The sequence below is a fragment of the Lycorma delicatula genome, chromosome 5, assembly GCF_047948215.1.
Source record: "Lycorma delicatula isolate Av1 chromosome 5, ASM4794821v1, whole genome shotgun sequence".
In the NCBI taxonomy this organism is placed as follows: Eukaryota; Metazoa; Arthropoda; class Insecta; order Hemiptera; family Fulgoridae; genus Lycorma; species Lycorma delicatula.
In genome coordinates, this window is record NC_134459.1 from 131,703 (window position 1) to 154,733 (window position 23,031).

General features: G+C 29.3%; 1 protein-coding gene across 4 annotated transcripts in view; it reads left to right on the forward strand.

Moving 5' to 3' along the window:
* The window catches only part of LOC142324611 (uncharacterized), a 70,560-nt gene that overhangs the window by 20,569 nt on the left and 26,960 nt on the right, over positions 1–23,031 (forward strand). For 2 of the 4 annotated variants that reach the window (XM_075365466.1, XM_075365460.1), the window contains exon 2: positions 21,081–21,185. In XM_075365466.1, coding sequence (XP_075221581.1) covers positions 21,081–21,185 — 105 coding nt within the window. Of the gene's footprint in view, positions 1–14; positions 3,422–21,080; positions 21,186–23,031 lie in introns of those variants that run through there. The other 2 variants (XM_075365464.1, XM_075365462.1) reach the window with 2 other exon arrangements.

Consider the following 23,031-nt stretch of genomic DNA (forward strand, 5'->3'; position numbering starts at 1 on the left):
TTACTAAGAACTCTGTATTAATTTATTTGTAAGTTTTGTTTGCTTGTGTTTATTTTGAAAATAATATTTGTTGGACTTGCATTTTACTCTTGTGCTACAAAATATACTGAGATAAATAATTGTTTGATAAAGATGTTTGCAGCTATCTATTTTTTAATTGTTTATGTTAGAGTTTTGTGCCATTCTATTGTGATAATTTTTAATTAAAAAAATAAAATTAGAACACAACATTTTTATCATACATCAAGAGTTAAAAATGTGTAAGATATTGATTATAATCCAGTCAATAGGAATTGTTTTACTAAAAAATTAGTAGAGTTTAGGGAAGTACATGGGGTTGTAGATTAGGGTAAGTATAATTTGTTTATATGTGACTGGACAAAACTTTTGCTAACTGGACAAAGTGGCAGCCATTCAAAAGTGGCGAAAATCTGTTTTTCAATTTTGTAGGCCAAGGTAAACTTCCTAGGTGAAAAAGTTCTGAATAAAGGTTGTAGGCATTTGTAATGCCTATAATTTAAACCATAAACATTGATTTTCGTTAATTAGTTACTGTAAAAAAACTGAAAAATGCAGATAGAGTGATTTTTTTTTCACACTGTGCCGATTTGAAGTTACGAATTCAGCTTTATTCACACGCTATTGCAGTGAACTGCTTCCCCCTCCATGACTACCATGTGAGTATGCTTTATTTTTCGCTCATTTTTTTGAAGAAGTATAAACAAGTTTTACACCAATTTGTGGTCTAAAACTTTTCACCATTTGAAAGTACAAGTCGTGAAGAATAGATTGTACTTGAAATGAACATGAAAAGTTCTTAAAAGCCAAATTAATTACAGTTGCCTGAAGAGTCTTTTTATACACAAATTACAATAAAAAAGCTATTTTTACAATAAATATTGGCTTTGCAAAAAACAACAATTTTTAACAGTTTTTGAGACTTTTCAAAAGTTCAGAATTTGTTTTCTCTGAAAAATTATCACATTTCAACTTTAGCTAATGATTGAAGAGTTACTGCAAATTTTTCTTTTGCAATTCAAGAAAAAAATAATGAAAATTTTTTTCAGCTCCTGTCATATCTCATAAATTTCATATTAAATGACTGCCTCCCCTTCCCTATGGCATAATCATATGATACAATAAATTTCTATACACCAATGTAATTAAACAGCCTGATATTAAAACTTTTTGCACATTATAACAAATTTTAAGGAAAATTAAGTTTTATTAATGTTAAGATTTAAACAATGTTTGCTGTAAACACAGCATTCAAATTAACTTAATTTTTATTCAAGCTTAACTTTATATTAACTTAATTTTTATTCTCAATTGTTCTTAAACTTAAAAAGATGTGGTGTATTAGGAAATGAAAACAGTGCATTAGCATGTAAAAATTGAATAAGACACTGAGCTGTTTCAACATAAAAAGTCTTCTATGTAATTCATTCAATTTACTTTTCTCTGTAACCTAACCACTGGCACTCAAAAACAAGACTCCAAATCACTGTTTCTTTGCCAATGCCTTTAAAGCACAATACCAGTTTGTCATCATCAGTCAATACACAATTCTATAATTACATCAAACAAATAACAAAAAAGGAATAAAAAATTAAAAATTTAGAAAATAAACACTCGCAACAACCACAAAATTTGTAACAACACCACAGTATTACAAATTAAAAATTTGTAACAACACTACATTACAAATTAAAAATTTTGTGTTTGTTAAAGTATTTATGTTTTCTACATTTTTAAGGTTTTATTTCTTTTTTGTTATTTGATATAAGTATAGAATTGTGAACCGACTGATGATGTGGGATCCCATGAATGTCAACTGCTGTTATTAGTTTTTTTTAGGTTTTTCTGGTACTGTGTTTTGGTGGCTAAGTTGTTATATTTGAATTTAATTGGCACTGTTTTCAATATGTTGATAAATAATTTGAATTTTCAAAAAATTATGTTTGTAGCTGTCTCACAAAAAAAAAACGGAGATACTTTCAGGATATGCTCTACTGGGGAAAATAATGAAAGAGTTAATGAAAATGTAGGTCTGGAAATGCTTTGTTTTCGAGTTACAGATAGTGAAAAATAGCTGATATACCAAAGAATGGTTAAAAAGAATGTTTATTCAATAAAAAGCCAATTTTTTAATTTTTTTATTTACTTTTTTGGCTGTTTACAGAAATTTTGACAATTAAATTTTCTATAGGTTTTGTTACTAAATCTTCCATATTTATTAGTAATTTAACAAAGCTATTGTACTATAAACTAAAACAAACCTGTTTTTCAACATTGACTTTTGTATTATATGTTGGATATCTTAAAAATTACTGGAATAACAGTGCTGAGACCTGTTTTATCCTATTTTTCAGCCTCAAATTATATGAGAAACCACTAACTTTATGCCTTAATTTGGGTCCCAAAAATTACAGTAGGGATTCTTTTTATTAGAAGAGTTGAAATCCAAGTAAAATCTTTTGCTAGCTGTAACTCGAAAACAAAGTGTTTCCAGACTTATGTTTATATGGACTTTTTTTATTATTTTCATGAGTAGAACATGTCCTGAAAGTTTCTCCATTTCTTTGTGTGACACTCTATTTATATTTATATATATATGCAGCTTTATACTGCATGTCTTACAGGTCATTGGAGGCAGAAAGAAATTGAGTTCTACATAGTTAAAAAAAAATCTGTATTATGGCGGGTTTTTAATTTTTGTCCGCCACCTTGGATCTGCCATATTGAATCAAACTTAATTTTTTTTTTAAATAGGAGTTTGGATATATGACACATGATTTCAATTTAAAATTTTACAAGAAAAACAACGGTGAAACCCATTTTTCTGTTAATGACTTTGTTATCAAGTTATAAGCACTCAAAATTGAATGATGGAAAAATCATGTTAACTATAAAATGAGGTAAAATGTGTTGCATGAACAATTCTATTGCATTTTACATTCATAATGCATCATACAATAACAAACTTTAAACAGTGCTATAATATTGATAATAATAAACAATAACTAATAATTAACAACATAACAAATTAAATAGCTATATCAGCTGATATTATTTACTTTAAATATTAGAATATTTATTTTAAAATTTTAAATGAATGTTTTAGATTGTAAATAACTAATGAAATAAATTTAGAAAGCATACCATTCTATAATATATGTTCAAAATACTTCCCCTCTGTAACTTGTCAGTGTGCTAACCTAAAGTAATATCCACAAACTTGTATCATGTCTGATTGTACACATGATGTCTGATGGTTATGATTGTACCAGTGGACAAACTAATGCTTTGTAGCAGCAGTAACTTTCATGTTTTCTAATGTTCTGTACAGTTTGTTACTATAACATTTCAATTATTGTACTTACTTTTCCAGCGTTTAGAAATAAATAATTATTGCAGTTAACGTGTTTTTTTTTATTTTTATAACATTTTTAACCCATCTGTCACATCAAACTCAAAATTACATAAACTAAATATAGGCAATTTGCAAAATTTTTATACGGGTCAGGTTGTACAGCAAATTTTTTAAGTGTTGTACAATTTATTATTTTTTGGGACTGACTATTGTCTCATGGTTTGTGGTTCCTTGGGATCCACAAACTTTTGGTCAGACTGACTTTCTTCTTCAGATTCCCATTTCTTGAATTTTTCAAACAATTTTCTTTTTCAAATAATGTATTCTTTATAAACTATAAATAAATGTTTATAAATAAATTCTCAGTAGTTTAGAGGCAACATTAAATATTTCAAATAATGTGAAAATTACATTCATGCTGGCATTGAGGCTTAAGGTGGACACTTTTACAATATTTGTATGACATTGAAAGTGCATTTCACATATATACTTTTAAAAAAATAAACTATGTGGTAAGTAATTAATTGTATTTAGTATTTAGGTTGGATGACTTACATTACTAAAATTGTACTTCGATTGAAGTTTTCATATTTTTGCATTAGCTTTTAGGGTTTTAAAATGAATGAGCATTAGGTTTTAAAATGAATGTTGAAAAACCCAATGCTGTGTCTGGCCATGGCGTCAAACAGGCAAATGATAATGGATCTAACCTGCCATTCCAGACATACAGCTGGTATGTGGGGAGGCTCGTCGATGAAATAGACACCCCTCTGGTTCGAGCTATACCTGAAAGTTGGATTGAACTAGGGGGGCCGAGGGCCGAGAAGTAAAAAAAAAAGGGTTGACCATTTCTGAGATGTGTGGTTAATTAAAACCCAATCACACAGGAACACCGATATCCACGATCTAGTATTCAAATCTGTGTAAAATTAACTGCCTTTACTAGGATTTGAACATTGGAACTCTCGACTTTGAAATAAGCTGATCTGCAAAGACACGCTCACCACTAGTCCAAGCCAGTGGGTTCAACCTCAATCTTAGAGGTACATAAATAATACTAATACTGTATAATTACTTTACTTTCCAACTTCTTTATTTCTGATATTTTGGGGAGCTTTACAACCTTAATCCTTAGCTGGTAAACTAGATTTTGCAAACTCATAAAATTACCCCTTTGTAAACTAAATTGTCCTTTGTTTACCCATTTTTTTAACTGCAACTCTAGTATTCATTAATAACAAAAATGCTAATAGCATGTAGTGAACTGAATCCAGCATTAGCTGCAGGCATTTTATTATACTTCAATCATACCATTCAATTTCCAGGATACAATTCACTAACAAATTGTTTTAATCTTGTTTACTTTTTAATTTAATTTCTCTTCTCATTTTATAACGTATACCTAACTTCAGCAGCAATATTTACTTGTTAGTACTCAAGCTTAGTAAATGTCATTAACTCAACCGCAATAACGAAAGTAAAATGTAACAGAAATTTTAGGAAAATGTCTTTAATACTTAAAAAAATTTCATTGTGAACAGGTTTTATTCCTTAAAAACACCATAAATATGAATTAATTATAATTTTAATTCTATGAATAATTCTTATAAGTTACAATAAAATCAATAAAAAGTATAAGTTATTTTTAATATATTAACAATAAAAATAATAAAATATGTAATACAAAAGTCTCAATTTTTTAAAATAAAATACAATACATTATATATATTAAAAAAAAAAAACAATATCAATGTAAATAAGGTTTCATTGGCATAAGAAATTTTATATTAGATTGGAAATAATCCTTTCTGTGACACATCAAATCATACAATATAATTAATCAATTTTCTGAAGGACTAACACATAATATTGTCAACACCTAATTATCTCTTATCAAATATCTCTAAGGAATTTATAAAAAATTTTCTCTCCTTAGAATAGTTTAGTTTTTTCTTCTTTCTTGATTCATCGCTTAAAATATAATTATATAATATATTGTTATAATAGATAATATTATAAATAATTAATTATTGCTTAAAATATAATTAAATATAACGTGTATACATTATATTTTTGAAATAAACATGATAAGATTATAGAAGAGGCCATACAATTTTATAAATTCAATAGTTTTATTGATTACCAGCATAAGTCTGTTTTCATTTAGCTTTATTGCCCGAGATGATATATTTATAGGCTTACCAGTCGTCCCGCTTTGATGATGAGGTCCCAGCATCCCAGCCAATTTGTCATTTTGTCCCAGTTACTTGATAAAATTTTAATTATACAATATATATTTTAAATATAATTTTATGTATATAATATCATTTTAAATGTACAAGAAATAAATATAGTGTAACCTCAGGCAAAATTGCAATTTGACAACTAAAATATCCCCTCTGTTACACTTCTGTTGCCAATCTAAATATTTTGTATCTAAATCAAAGTACTTTTAATGATGTCTATACCTAATTCAGTTAGCTTGTAGAATTCAAGACTGCGCACATAAGTGGTTAGAAGGCTGATTCACAAGCATCTCCTGAAAATCCTGGTATATATAAAAGAATCTATAAAACATTACTATTCAGCAACGACACGCTATTATATTTCACAAAAATTATAAATATATTTTAAATTTAAATAATGACATATTAAAAGATCAATATATATTCATTAAAATATTTTGTTAAAAATAGTTTATTGTTACGTAGTTTCCTTGAGTTTTTTTAAGAGTTTTGAAATTGTTAATTGTCCAACTAACAATAAAAGTTAACTAATATTTTACTGACTCCTGAAAGAAGGCAGCAACTTTTTCAGTAGTTGTTATGGGTGTAGGTCAGGACTTAAATGGCCATATCAACATCACTCAATCTTCTGATGAAAGCTATGGAAAACTAGAATTGTTTTTTCCCCAAGAATAATTAACTCTGCTTCAAATAAAGGGCAGGCAGGTAGGTTTCATAGTAAACAAGAAGATAGGGAAGAGAATAGAGTATTTCAAAATGCATAGCGATAGAATCATTGTAAGGATAAAGTCAAAACCTAAGCCGACAACGATCGGTTACATCTATATGACTACAAGTCCCTTGAGATGATGAGGTAGAGTGTACATACGAGGAAATATGTGATATATGAGTGTATATACATAGTTGGAGACTGGAATGCAAGCATTGGAAAAGGCAAGGAAGCAATACTGTGGGTGAATACAGGCTAGGAAAAAAGGAATGAAAGAGGAGACCGACTTACCGAGTTTTGTACGATGTATAATTTAGTATTTCCGAACACCCAGTTTAAAAAGCATAATAGAAGAATATACACAAGGAAAAAGCCAAGTGATAATGCAAGGTATCAGATAAACTTGTTGACTGCAATGCTTATCCTGGAACAGACAGGATAAGCACCCTAAGTAGATTAGGGTTTAAAAACCTGAAGAAAAGGTGTCAGATGCATCGGTGGAATTTAGAGAAGCTTGAGGAAGAGTAGGTAAAGAAGATTTTTGGGAGGACATCACAAGGGGTCTGAGTAAAAAAAGTAAGGTAGAAAATATAGAAGAATGGGAGAATGTTAAAAAGGATTTCTTAAATCAGCAGTACAGAATTTAGACAGAACAAAGAGAACTACCAGAAAACCTTGGATATCAAAGAATATATTGCAGCTGATGGATGAACATAGAAAGTATAAGATTGCTAAAGATGAAGAAAGTAAAACGAACTATTGACAATAAAGAAATACTATAAACAGGAAGTGCAATTAGCTAAAGAAGAGTGGATTAAAGAAAAGTGTTCAGAAGTGAAAAGAGAAATGATCATTGGTAAAATAGACAGAGCATACAGGAAAGTTAAGGAGAATTTTGTGGTATATAAATTAAATCTAATAATGTGTTAAACAAAGATGGTACAGATTTATAATACGAAAATAAAGGTAGATAGGTGGGTGGAATATATTAATATATATGGGTTATATGGAGGAAATTAATTAGAAACTAGTGTTATAGAGGAAGAAGAGGAGATCGAAGAGGATGAAAAGGAAGATACAATACTGAGATCTGTATTTAAGAGAGCATTAAAAGATCTGAATGGCAGAAAGGCTCCTGGGATAGACAGGATACCTGCAGAATTACTGCGCAGTACAGTGGGGAACTGATAAGATAGATTATACAAACTGGTGTGTAATATTTACGAAAAAGGGGAAGTTCTGTCAGACTTCAAAAAGTGTTATTGTCATGATACCAAAGAAAGCAGGAGCAGATAAATGTGAAGAATGCAGAACAATTAGCTTAATTATTGATGCATCAAAAATCTTAACTAGAATTCTGCACAGAAGAACTGAGGCAAGAGAGGAAAAAGTGTTAGGAAAAGACCAATTTGGTTTCAGGGAATGTATAGGGACAAGGGAAGCAATTTTAGCACTCAGATTAATAAGAGAAAGAAGACTAAAGGAAAACAAACCAACATAGTTGGCACTTATAGACTTAGAAAAGGCAACTGCCAATAGCAATGATAACATAACTGGAATAAAATATTTAGAATTTTAAAAAACTTAGGGTTCAAGTAGAGAGATAAAAGAACAATTGCTAACATTTACAGGAACCAAACTGCAACAGTAATAATCAAAGAATATAAGAAAGAAGCCGTAATAAAAAAGGGAGTCCAACAAGGATGTTCGCTATTCCTGTTACTTTTTAATCTTTACAAAGAACTAGTAGTTAATGATGTTAAAGAACAATTTAGATCAAGAGTAACAGTGCAAAATGAAAAGATAAAGATTCTACAATTTGCTGATGATATAGTTTAAAGAGTAAATTCTTACAAAGAGTAAAACAGTATTTACAAGAAACAATGAATATGCTATGATGAAGTCCTACACAAGAACTACCGCATGTAAATAAACAAGAATAAAATGAAAGCAATGAAATATAGTAGAAACAATGTAGATGGACCACTGAGTATAAAAATAGGAAGGGAAAAGATTATGGAGGTAGAAGAATTTTGTAATTTTGAAAGTAGAATTACTAAAAATGGACAAAGCAGGAGCAATACAAAATGCCGAATAGCACAGTCGAAACAAGCTTTCAGTCAGAAACATAATTTCCTTACATCAAAAATTAATTTAAACGTCAGGAAAACATTTTTGAAAGTATATGTTTGGAGTGTAGCTTTATACGGAAATGAAACTTGCACAATCGGAGAACCTGAGAAGAAAAGATTAGAAATCCATAGTGCTGTCAGTATTAAGAGATACGAGAAGCTCAATTTTGTTTTCTATTACATGAGGGGGCTAGAATCAAAAAGACTCAGATAATCCAAAATTTGCAATATTTAGTTAGCAGTGGTTTCTTATAATGTTTTAGGCAAGGAATCCAAATTTACTGTTGGTTTGTATCAAAACTCAATCAATCAATAAAATCTATTTTAAAAGTAGGATATTAAAGAAAAGTAAAGAAGTAAAGTTAAGAAAAGGATTTTAAAGGAAAAGTAGGATTTTAAAGTCGTAGTTAATTACAAAAGTCAGATAATCCAATGGATTATGTAGTTTTGATGCTAGCTGCTGTCCCACCAATCAGCTATTTGGAATTCAACATGATTTTGAGGTTATGTTTATTGTTTGCTCTAATGAATGTAATTAGCATTATTCTCTCCCTCTCTCTCCCTCTTCCTCAATCTTAGACCTAAATCTTAGACCAGTTTAAGGTCAGAGAAGTAGAAAAAGATTTTGGAAACCACAAAACTGGAAGAAAAATAAGCCAAAAGTTGCTAGGTAAGATCTAACAACTATGTTTTAAGGTTTTTTTCAACATTATAATCAAACATAAAGTCTCATATTATTTTTTATGGTTTTTACAGTTTTTCTTTTTTTGTTTAGCCTCCAGAACCACCGTCAGGATTACTTCAGAGAATGAATGAGGATGATATGTATGAGTGTAAATGAAGTGTAGTCTTGTATTGTCTCACATCTACCATTTCTGAGATGTGTGGTTAATTGAAACCCACATAAACCCGTATAAAAGTGACTGCCTTTACTAGGATTTGAACCTTAGAATTTTCGACTTTGAAATCAGCTGATTTACGAAGACATGTTCACCACTAAACCAACCTGGTGGATTTATGGTTTTTACCTGATCTTAGTTTACTAAATATCTTAGTTTAGATACTTAACAAAATTATTTCACCTAATGTAATGGAATCCCTAACTTTTATCTAAAAATATAAGATAGGTATAACTACTACATGTAGTTTATGGTACCCTGAATAGCCTAAATACAGATAGTTAATGGCAGAACTTTGTTTGTAATGGCTTAGTATTGTTTGAACTTTTTTATGGGTTTTCTAAAAAAAAAAAAGGTTCTCTTAATTAATCTTGCTATAAGACTATCACTCTAACTAAAGCAAAGGCAATAGAGTGTGTTTTTGTTTTAGTTACTCGCACATAATGCTCCACAACACCCTAACGTGTAACCAGGGGTAGGTTCAGATGTCTGTAACTGAAAATGCGAGATGTATACACTTGTAACTTTTGTAAAAAAGCTATTGCAAAAAAGCTGACAGTGCATAGCAAGCTCATTTCATTTTGAAGCACATTGAAATTCTCAACTGTAAATGAAGGAGACCAGGGCAATCGAAAAAACCAGAAAACCCAACATAATATGAATCTAAAGTTAGAACAATATATTTTAATACTATTTTTTTTTTTAATTATACTTCTTTTTAGTTCTCCCATTTAATTTATGATTTTGTATATTTCTTGAGCACAAATTTACAAAAAATATTTAAAATAATAAAAAGTCAGTCAGTCTCTTCTAGCCCGGAACTGTGTAAATTTTTATTTAGTTTGTAAACAGTATTGTTTAGGTTTGCAAACAGATTTTCTTTTTTAATATTTATTAATAAGCACATTCAAACCACAACTTGAAACATTAAGTTTGTTTTTTCTCCTCAAATTTATACAAATTTTTCTGCTTTTTATTAATTAAAAACAGCCATACATAACAAAAATCCTTATTTTTCTATTGATAAAAAATTCTGTCTTTCTTACTTACATACTGCAGCAAAATGAATATTAAACATATTATGATTTACACCAAAACAGAAAGTATGAGACTGTTCCTCATTACTACCTTATCAAATCTCCTTGTAATTGTACTATCAATTTTCACATCGAAAATCAACTGTTATTGGCGTGATTTCAATTGTTATTTCCCAACTTGTTCGTGTTTTGTTTACATTATGACGTCTTGAAGTGATGTTTTTGTTAAGGCTAAGGAGTTTAGCAATTTTGTAGAAAACATTCTAAATGAAAACAGTAGTGAAAAAAGTGATGTTTCGGATTCAGCAGAATTGGATGTTATCAAATAAATTTTTGGGAGAACAATTGGATTCAAATTTGTCTCGCTGCAAATTTGTGTTGTGTAATGAAAATTTGCAGTGAGACAAATTAGCTTCACACAAAATCAAATTTTCAAATTTGCTTCACCAAGCTGTGTTCTGTGCATGGATAACTGGTACACTTCACTGAAATTATACAGAATGGTTCTCGATCAAGGTACTTATGCTGTGGGAACCTTACAAATTAAAGGAAATACACCCCTAAAGATCTGAAGAAAATAAAATTGAAGAAAGGTGAACTTTCATTTTCTAGTAAAAATTTGTTGTTTGTAAAGTGGCATGACCAGAAGATGGTAACAATGTTGTCCACACTTCATGCTCGTGTAGAGTACCAGGAGGTTATTCCTCAAACAGAAATAAAGAAGCCTAACCCTAAAATAGTATTAATACCTAATGTAATGGTTGACTATAATAAAAATATTAGTAGGTGTTGACAAGCAGGACCAAAAGTTATCATCTTTTCCTGTTATGTGAAGTGGCGTGAAAGTACATAAAAAAGACTTTTTTTTATCTTTTAGACTTGTGTAATTACAGTGAACAAATAATTATTTATAACAATGAAGGAATTATTAATTAATTAAAATTTTAAAATCTCCACCGTGAATTGCAAATCAACTGTCTTAATGCAAAGAAAGACTACACAACAAAGGGCTGAATGATTTATATGTGCGGATGTGACTTTTTTGAAAATGTTCACAAACAACAAACTTGCTTATTGTTGATCTATATCTAGATTAGGACCTTCAGATTTGTCTTTTATTATAAGTTCTAATTTGACAAGACATTGACAATATCATGCATTTAGTCCGTCCTTCAAACATTAACATTGGTGAAATACAACAAAGTTATAAATTATGGGATGCTGATAAAGCTAGATGGATAAAAACTAAACCCAATATTATTAATCGCGCCTAAATTACTAAATTAAATAAATATATAAAATAAATTCAAAATAGATTATAAAAATGTTTTCTATATCTCTCTATCCTCATTTACTATTCCCTTAACTACAGATCTAACTTGTGCATTTTGTTTCCTCTCCTGAAAAAAAAAACCAATATAAGTAATAAAAAATTAAATATTGTAGATTTTAATATCTCTAGATTTAAAAGTAAATAAACAAAAAAATGAAAGATAAGTAATCAGTTCCTCATATGTAACAGGATATGTAACTTATCACAAAGAGGAAGTGGTAGATCATAAATTTAAATAGAATAATAATAATAAAATTTAGACAAAATGAATTTCACAATGTAATCTGCAGTTGAATAAAATGCTTACCAACACTACAGGTAAATTCATTAATTTAAAACCAAATTTACCTCTATATAGTACAGAATCCTGCTATTGTTAGAATTCATTTAATTTAAACCCACACTCTACAAAATAAGAGAGATCGCTTGCAAAATTAAGTTCTCACTCGATATAAAAAAATATATGCGTTGCAAAGTTTCTTGTAAAGAAAAGTTCTAGTAATTCAATAAGAAGAAAATATGCAAGCAATATTTACATAATAAATACATTATCTGTAATTAAAATGAACTAAACAGCCAGTAAAGTGAATAAAGTTAGTTACTACTGAGTAGTTTTAGCAATTAGTCAAAATGATGTAAATAAAAGGATGCTAAAACTACACACTAGTAAATAGTCTAACTTAGAATCACTTGGATAAACTTCTAGTTAGTAAGTAATTATAACTAGTTATTACATTTTCAATGAATCACACACATGTATACTGAAACATTCTGAAATGTTATGTCACTTTTGTTTGGTTGCTGCTTGACATGAAATAATCTTAATTTCATATCATTTACATTGTCGTCTTCAGTAAAGAAATGTCACAAATTAATATTTTACAGTAATTTCAAAATGTAATCTTCACCAAATGGAAAGGTAGAAGACAAAAGATAGATAGGGATTTGTTTGTAAAATTACTAAAAAATAAAATAATATTCAGAAAGTGTAAGTTCCCAGGAGTGTGATATCGTCAAAGAAACAAACCTGGGAAATAGATCTATGCTACATGCATTTGGTAAAACTGGCAAAATTATAGAGATAAAAACTTTAAATAATATGAAATCTGCCATAAAGAACATCAAAATTGAAACAAATGAAAATCTGATGTTTTAGTAAAGTTCTGGGACGTTTGTTAGCTGTCTCGATGAAATAGCAGCACCGTATGTTTCACTTTTTATGGCAATAATTCAATTAAAAATTTTTTCTAACATTTTTAAAATGCAGTTACACCTAATCCAGTTTTCTTCATTCACTGTACACTTTCCTGTTACATATATTAAAGAACATCACCGTCACTGTTATTAAAAAAAAAACAAGCATTTGTTCTTCTGATCTAGTTGTTACTTAATTTAAAATCAAGTAAGAAATTTTTGTTCACTTTGTTTTTTAAACAGTTCCTATAAAAATTTGGTAAAACAAAGTTGATATTAACCTTGATTGTAATTAGTTCTTATTCAAATAAAAAACTTAGTACTTAAAAACACTCTGTATTAACAAATACTACTTTTCATTCACTTCACCCAGTATTTAACTTAATTTGATCCAACTGTTAAAAATTTGTTCTAATGAGTTTATTTTACTTATTTAATCAGTTTTAAAAAAAGACATTCTCAATTTTATTCTCATATATTATATATATACAGATTTTTTTTCCTAATAAATAATAATTTTTTTTTCTAATTATGTAAAAAACAAGTTTTTTTACATAATTGAGTAATTTTAGTTTTTCATCATCCCTTAAAATCGAATTCTGTAGTATAACAATGTAAAACTCATATTCTTAGTATTTTAATACGAAAATTATTTAGAAAACTTGCAGCCATATTCTCTAAATTTCATTCATGGAAACTATAATCACAGAATGTGATTTAGTTAGCAACACAAAAAAATCACTACAAGATGATGCAATATGTTCTTTGTTTAAGCTGTACTCTACTCATCTAATAATATAGAGTGATTATAAATGATTTATCAAATTTTAAAAATCTGTACTAAAGTAAATGTAAAATGATGAATGATACATGAAAATAAACACAACTGTCCAAGTTTCAGGTTAAGTTTAAAGTAGTCGCCGACATGTAGCAGCACAAGCTCAGTTTCTAAAATGGCATCTATGCAACAGAAAGCATGCTCATTCTTAGAGTATGAATGAAATGTTTGGCCGTTGTTACTGCAGTTTGAAACAGAACCACCAGACCACCAAAACATTCTAAAACGGTATTGACAGTTTAAAGACACTGGTTGTTTGTGCAAAGGTAAAAACACCGGACACCTAAGCATTTTGGATAAAACAGTGGAGAGAGTCAGGGTGAGTTTCATTCATAGTCTAAAGAAGTCAACTCAACACATTAGTAGTAAACTTGATATTCCACAGCCAACTGTCTGGAAGATTTTGCGAACTCAGGAAAATCAGGAAATTAATAGAAAGTGCGAAATTACAAAGAGAGATGGGTGGAGGACAAGGTCTGCAGTGAAGAATGTAATTACAGTTAACATATATCTAGCTTGAGAAAGGCATCTAAACTTACTTGGGGAGAAAAAAGAAGTGAGTGATGATTTAGAGGAGACTGTATTACAGTATGCATTTTACAGAGCGTTGAATGTCTTTAAAAATAATAACCTATAGGAATTGGTGATATACTTTCTGAATTATATGCTATCTGAAGGAGAACTGAATAGATTATACACTGTCGTATAGAAAACTTGAGACTTTAGATGTGGTTTCAATTTCAATAAAAGCATTATTTATATTGTCCAAAAGAAAAGAAGGGATAAAAGAAAAATTATTTATACAAAATATTTGTACAAAATAAAGAAAATGCCAAAAGCAGCACCCTTACACATGCCAAGAGAGCTTTTATAAAGAAATAATGATCTGGTATCATGTATAGATTTAGAAATTTTTTAATTTCTAAATCATACATATTCATAGTAAATATTAATGAATATAGTAAAAATTATTTATTAGTTTAGAAATTTTCACAACAGCAGTAATGCATGGACAGAAGGGAAGCCAGGAAAACAAAGAAATGTGAAGCCATTGAAATGTAAATGTTGATTAGATGGATTGATAGAATAAGGATTGAAGAGGTTTTAAGACATATTGTGAAGAGAATTATTTCTGGAATAATCTTGTAAAAATGGATGAGGTTGGTTGGCTGTGTTTTGAGAATTTCTGGGCCAGAAAATAAGGTTCTAGAAGGATGCATAAAAGATAAAATGATAAAGGAAGATTGAGATTAAAGTTTTTAAAATAAGTTATTGAGTTTTTAGGATGTAATGGGTGTATAAAAAATAGGAGATATGCTTAAAATGGAGAGGAATGAAGAAGTACGTGAAACCAGTCAGGTGATTGATGACAAACACAAAAACTTAGTAAGATTGCTTATTGTATAGTTTTTAATTTTATAAGCTTTAAGCAGTATCTTGTCTAAGTATTCTTCAAATTGATAAATTGCTGAGGGTATAAAATAAATTAATCCTTTAATAAATTTCCTACACGTATGATATTTTTCTTTTAAAATATCATTGACAATTCTTATGTTTACTAAGTTAAGTAAATAGAGTAAAAATTATAAAATAACAAAGCAATAAATAAACAGTATGAAAGAATCATTCATATTGTCTCCCTTTTTCATTAGCTCCAGAATTGTTTAAAATCTAATGTAATTTATTAAGCATAGCTTTGATTGTTGGTATGTAATTTTTTTGTTTCTCCTAATCATTACTTCCTGTGATTTACAGTTGTAGCTTCGATTATATGTGAAGCCTGTTGTAGTTTTTATCATATATGAAAATATTTATTCATATTTATTTACCCATAAAGACAAATATGTGAAAGATCACTTACACTAATTTTACTTTGAAGTTACACTATATTATTTCAGAGAAGGTTAAACATGAACTCTAGGTTAAGTAGACATAGAAACAATGAGCAAAAAAAAGGGGCAGTTAACTTATTTTTCTATACATTCAAAGTCTGCAGTTTATTTTACAATTATCTTTTATACTTAATTGTTAGATTTTATGTAATTAGGTAAAATTGTATTATTAGTCTATGAGCCAGTTAAATAATTAGTACTATCTAGGATGGTAAAGGGTTATAATGGTTTTCTGGTACAGTTATATATTCAGATGTTTGTGCAGATACTTAAATTTTATTATCTGAGTGTAAGTAGTTATATGAAAAAAAATGTAATTTTTTTTTTTATTGCTATAAGTTTTTTGAAGATAAAATATAACAATTATAGCCAAAGTTACAATCTATCAATTGATTAGTTTTTGTTTTATACTATTATCTGTAATTCAAGAATGTCAATGATAGCAGTATGAAGTCCTATAGTACATTTATTTTTAGTTAGCAAAAAAGTTTATCTCATCAAAAAATTTGTTTCCTCCATATTTAATTTGAAGCGATCAACTTTATAAACAAGTACTTAGAAAACGACCTATATATTTTTATAAATATGTTTATTTTAAATATTTTGTTCTTTACAACAAATTTTTTTTAAACGTACTTACTGTGTAACAGATTTAAGTTTTCTAGATGCAAAATCAGGGCATTCCATTTATTACAGACCCCTGCATGATTGAAACATTTGAGATTGCAGGCAGAAGATTTAATGGAGGTTTATTAAGTCCCTTATATATATATATAAAACTTGATTTATATATGTTTGATTTATATATTTATGTTGATTTAATATATATACACATGCATTCTAGCTGGCCTGTCTAGCCAGAACCTGGACCCTTGGGGCTCAGGTCAGCCCAGGTGAATACAGATAGGAGCGGGTGAAAGTGCCAAAAGAAAGCAAAAATGGTTCTGTATCTGCTGGAAATATTATTGCTTTGGATTTTTAGGATTCTTGTGGTGCGATGCTTACATTACAAGAATGGTACTACCTGGAAAAAGGCAGGACCATCACCAGGAAGTATTATAATTGATTAGTGGACCAATTGAAGGGTGCTATTCAGGCTAAATGTTCATATCTGGCCAAAAAGAAAGTGCTTTTTCACCATGATAATGCGTCTGAATACATGTCTTGGTAGTTTGTTGCTGCAAAGCTCCATGACCTTTTCTTAGAAGAGCATCATCATGATAAGGCTCCCGTCGATTACTTCATATTCCCAAACATGAAGAATTGGCTCATGGGATGAAGGTTCTTTTTAGATGATGAGATCAAAGCTGAAACTGTTTATTTTGCAGAGTTGGACAAATTGCATTATTCTGAGGTTATTAATAAGTTAGAAAATCATTGATTTAAATGTATTGAATTGCAAGATTCAATACAAGAATAATCCATACTCTAGATTGAAAGAATTTTTGGATGTATGTTTTTCTCTATATTGAAGAATAAAAAGTGATAAATTTATGAAAAATCTTATGTTTCTGTGAGAACTTTCCAAATGTCAATCATAAGTAAGATTAACTTCAGAATCAAATTGAAAGTGCTTCTGCACACGAAGTGTTTCATTTGTGTAACTTATAACTGCCCTGCCTTTTGCATATGTTTTACAGAGCAATTTAGTGTTTAGAATTGCTATTAGATAACTATTCACAGTTAATTAGGTGCCACTTTAAGAATATTAAATTATAAAAAAGTAGTTTAACACTGGATGTCTGTCATTAGAATTATACATTACAATCTGATTGTGAGAAATATGTGTGTGGATTCCTAACTCTTGATGGAAAATCTTTTATTTGTCCGGCTGTGAAAGCTATTTTTATGAAAAGTAACTGAAAAGATATCAAATTCAAAGATGTTGATTATTTTATGCTAAACAAAATTGTTTGAATAACGCCTTTATTTAATGTACATCAAGTTAATGTGATAAGGACCACTTAAAAGAATGCCTGACTAAATTGTATACATGACAAAAATATTTTCTAAAATTTAGTTTTTTAAATGAAGTGTCCACCATCTTTATATCAATCTAATGGAACTTTAAAGTTTCTTATTTTATGGTTAATTAATGGCTAAATGTCCTACATTAAGAAGTTATGCTAAGAAGTTATTAAAGTGATTCCGTTGACTTAATATATACCCAATTTATCTAATTTTAAAATTCAAATACAGTTAATTAATGCAGTCTGGCTACTGTGTGTTCTAGCCAAGAAGTAAATTTTTTAGGGCTAGTAATCACATTTTTTGATAAAAAAATAATTTTTTCTGTTGAAAGGATGACTAGCAATCAGTTTCTCTTTTTGTCATCACACACACACACACACACACACACACACACACACACACACACACACACACACACACACACACACACATACATACACACGCACACACACACACACACAGTGGGATGTTATATTTTGCTAGAAATGTCTTGACAGACAATGCAGTGTGAGTCTGTGCATTGTCCCGATGAAGAACCCATAACTTGTTCTTTCACAGTCCAGGTCTTTCTTATTTTTTCACGGATTTGAGCAAGGACTTTGAATAAAGGCAAGAATAGTTAATCGATGGTCAGAGCAGATCAGATTATGGGTTTTTTCAATATTTTTATCTGTTTTTGTTGTGGAAGGGCAACCTTGGTGAACATTATCTTCAATGTCTTCTCGGCTATCTTGAAAATGCTTAAATCACTCAAAACCTCATGTACATGATAAACATTCACTGCCATTTACCTTTTTTTAATAAAAGATAAGTTTCAGTAGTGGTTTTTCCAAATTTCATATGAAATTTCACGACACTTCTTTGCTTTAATAAAACACTTATTATTTTTTCGCAGCAAAACAAAAAAATAGATGTTATCCAAATGAAGGCCATGACCAGACTAATATGTCTGCAGAAACTGGAGTGGCAGTAATCGAAAGAGAAGGCTTCACTCTATACAGCTGTTGCTCATATGAATTTGGTGCATGCGCAGTTCTTCTGTAGTAGAATTAGTCTTGTTATTTAATAGCCACACCTCATATTTTAGTTTGGACTAAGTCCTAGTTTTTTTTTTTCAATAAGTGACTGCACTTCTGGTGTAAGAAATATTTGTTTTTATTTTCTAACTTCTATCCTTTACTTAACTAATTCCTTACTCGTGATGGTAAATCTGGGTTCATCATTGTCAGAGAGTCGTTGTTGCTTATTTTGGAAGTAGTCAACTCTGAGGCAGCAACAACATCATAGATATCAGTTGATATGTCCTCTGTGTTGAGAATATCGTCAATATTTGGGTACTCTTTGCTGTTTCCAAACTGTTCAATAAGTTCTTATTATTCACTCTGTTTTACAGAATTTTCATTTGGTTCACTAAGATTTTCATTGACGAAATTGAAGTTTGTGGAGGTTTAACACTGGTTTTTACAAAAAAATTTCTCACTGTCACAGTATTATCCTACTTTATCACCAGATGAATCCATAAAACTGCATCCAACACACTAATGCTTTTAGAAAGCTCATCAGCATTGATAGCTTCATACATTGTTGACAACAAGTACATAACACCTTTTTTTGTACGAAATTTTAAAGTTCTGAATGATCCCCTGATCTAGTGGTTGACATACTGCAGTAGTATGTGGGGGAAGAAATATTATTCTGCATTTTCTAAGCTAACATTAGGGTCCGATTTTGCATTGTCCAAGAATAGTATGACTTTCCTATTTTGCCTTCCCATTCTATGAACAAAACTTAACAACCAGTCCATCATTATGGCCCTAGTCATCCAATATTTTTTATTTGAATACCATTCAATTTCTTACGAGTTTATGTTTATGCCCGTAAAACATCGAGGCTTTACAGATTTATCGATTATTAATGCTTTTTCAAATTCACAGTCAACATAACAGTCGGTCTTTCTTTTTATTTTTTCTTCCGGTACATTTATCCTCTTTCAAACACATTGTTTTACTGGGCAAAGCCGGAAAAAAAGGACCAGTCTCATCACAATTAAAAATGTTTCTTTCATTATAACTCACGCTTATTTCATTTAACTTTTCCTTCCAATCAGACCCCAAATTCTCATCTACAGCCCCAGCTTCACCACAAACATTTTTAAATGAAATTTTATGTCTAATTCAGAATTTATCTATCGAACTCCCTGATGCTTTAAATTTATCGAAACTGAGTTCTTTTTACAATTTTTAGGCCTTTCTCATACATCAAAGTTCCAGAGACTGGAATGTTATTAGCATAAGCCCCGCAAAATCACTCGTAAGTCAAATGTCAACCACTAGCCTGGAATTTTAGGAAATGTATGTTTGCTAAACTGATTTTCATTTTCAGTCCACAGCTTAGGATATCATCTCCACTTTTTAATATATCACTTACCTGAATTTTCTTGATATCAAAACATTTTGCCATGTCACACACACGTGAGTTTTTCTTTTTGTAGACATTTATAACTGCTACTTTTTCTTTTTATGTTAAGTGTTTATGTTTTTGAAACATTTTAAGTTGCTGTAACGATGGTTGTAATGATTTTTATAAAATGCACAAAATTGAACGTACAGTAAACTTATATATGGAAAATGTACTACAATAAAAATATAGTACCTACCATAAAAATATTAGTGGGTTCAGTGTACAGCAACTGATGATAAATTGATTGAAATCATTACATCAGCGTCAAGGCAGGAAGTGATGCAATTCACAACAGATAAACAAATTAGTTACGTTGAATATAAAATAAAACAAAAAAAAATTCAATTTTTATTCTTGTTGTTTGTTTTCAATAACTGATTAAATAGTTTTTATTGGTAAATTCATTGTCCACATCCATTGTATTGAAGCTCCGTTATTGAGAAGTATTTTAGCCATTAATACCTCCATAAAACTGCTATGTAGGTGTTGTGTTAAGAGGAGTCTGTCATTGGGAAGTATCCATTAAATTTCACTGTATAAATATATATTTTATATATGTATATATAAGCCATGATACTATCTTACTCTCATACATTTTGTAAAACGTTATCAAAAAAATACACAACAGTTAACTTTTTCCATATGAAATTACTTCCTTGTTATTTTATGTAATAAAAACTATAAAAGGAAAACATATAGGGCATTTGCCAATCTAGAAAAATGTTGAATTTAGGCATTTGGTATATGGACCTTGTATTACAATGTGAAAAAGTAATACCTTTTAGAATTCTGCTACTTTTTTAAACTGTTTTTGAAATATTTATTAATAATTACACCATGATTCATGAATCATGATGATTGTGAATAAATTAAATTTTAAGAAAAATGAGTCATTAGTGAACAGTGTTTTTATCCTTGTTCTATTTTTCCTAATATGTTTGTTAAAAATGTAATTTTCTATTTAGAGTATTTTCAGAAATTTGTTTTGTCATTTAGGTGCTGTGTTTCCTTACTAAAAGTAGAAAATCATTTGAAAGATGAAATTTGTAATAAGGAAAGAATTCATAATTTATGGGCCAAAATTTCCGATACAGTATTAAGGTATTAATTATTCAGTAAAATTCTTTTTTCATGTTATTAGTTACTGAGTTTTTATTCTACATTTTATTGTAATTTAATAATTTATTATCATTGTTGATTTTTAAAAAAAATGTATTACTGTTTTTGGTATTTCAAACTTTCTTCAGTGTAGTGGGTGAGCCATTAAAACAGGCAGTTTTCAAAATTAATTTTTTTTATTTATTCATTTGAACATTAATTTTTACTACATATTAGTAATTCATTTAATAGCATTTTCAAATACACCTTAAAAATTCTACATGATGAACACTACATCCTAAGGTGGCCACTATTTGTATCCACATTGATAAAATGGATAGAAATTTAAGTAGAATAAAAGCGGATAATTTCCATGTAAGTAGAAATGTGATTTATCATTCAGTATATAGTAATATATTTATTACCATTTGTAAGATTCAAAAGATGGTAGCAAAAGATCACAATTAAATCAATGTCATTTAATGCCTGCACTACTTAAATTAAAAAAAAAAATTATATATATAGAGCAGTGTAAACCCTACTATATATATATATACATATATATATATATATATATATATATATATATATATATATATATATATATATGTATGGAGCATGTATATACAGGAGCGTAAAACTTGCTATATATATATAGAGAGAGAGAGAGAGGAGCATAAACAAGTAGTCAGTTACATTCATAATAGTAGTCATTTGAGTCAAGTAATGTGATTTGTGGAAAATGGACAAAAAAGAATTTCCTGTAGTGATAACACATTACTTTTTGAAATACGAAGCCAGAAATGCTGAGATGCTTTTTGTTATGGTTATATATTTATTACCACATCAGATGTAGGTTTATGTTCCTATATATATTAACCTGATTTTATATATATGTATGTATATATAATTTCTCTCACATCTAAAGAGAGAAAATATATAGTTACTCATCTCTTACTAGTTTCTATAAAGACCGAAGTGAATATAATGATGAGATTAAAAGAAACATAAAAAGGTCACCTGATATTTATTTGATATCAAAAGATATTGGCTTTTCTAGTCAAATTTAAGGAGTTCAATTTCTAAAGAGATGTTATAATAGGTATATTCCTCTTATGTTGCATGCAATATTCTCTGCAGTTGTAACCTCATTAAGCCATTTGGAATTTCATTGTAGTTTGTACTCATATGACCACTCTGAAAATAACCAAACCACCTACCTGTGTACTATTTAACTGATACAACTGATTCACCATAATATTTATCCAGCTTGGATTTAGCTTCCTGTCTGACTTTGCATTTCAAAAAGTAATGTTTGATCACTACAGGAAATTCCTATTTGTCCATTTTCATAAATCACATTATTTGACTCAAATGATGACCATTGTGAATGCTTCTGACTACTTGTTTATTCTCCTTACTGAGATGTGGGAAAGAAGACCTTAACAATTTACTATGAGCACCATCTCTTGACTTTGTATGAAGTTATCAAACATCCCTCGTAGATGTCTGTTATATAATCATATCTTGGAGTGCTTTTCATATTTTTGACAATTCATTGGTTGAAAACAAAAATGCAATAATAATGGTATTATACTTTTGAGGTGATGATAGTTAATCTATCATCAATCTTTAAAATCTACTCTTGAGTGAGAAAGGAACTTGATAACATCTTATAAATGCTGCATGAGGTTCCTTTTCTGGTGTGATTGGGCTTTGTATAGCCAATACAAAGCCTAAACCAGCTTTTCCTTTTTGGGTTTTCTATTAATGGTGGCATAAGTAATCCAAACCAGCTTTGAGCTTGATAAAAGTAAACACAGGAATTTCTTTTTGACTTGTAATGATA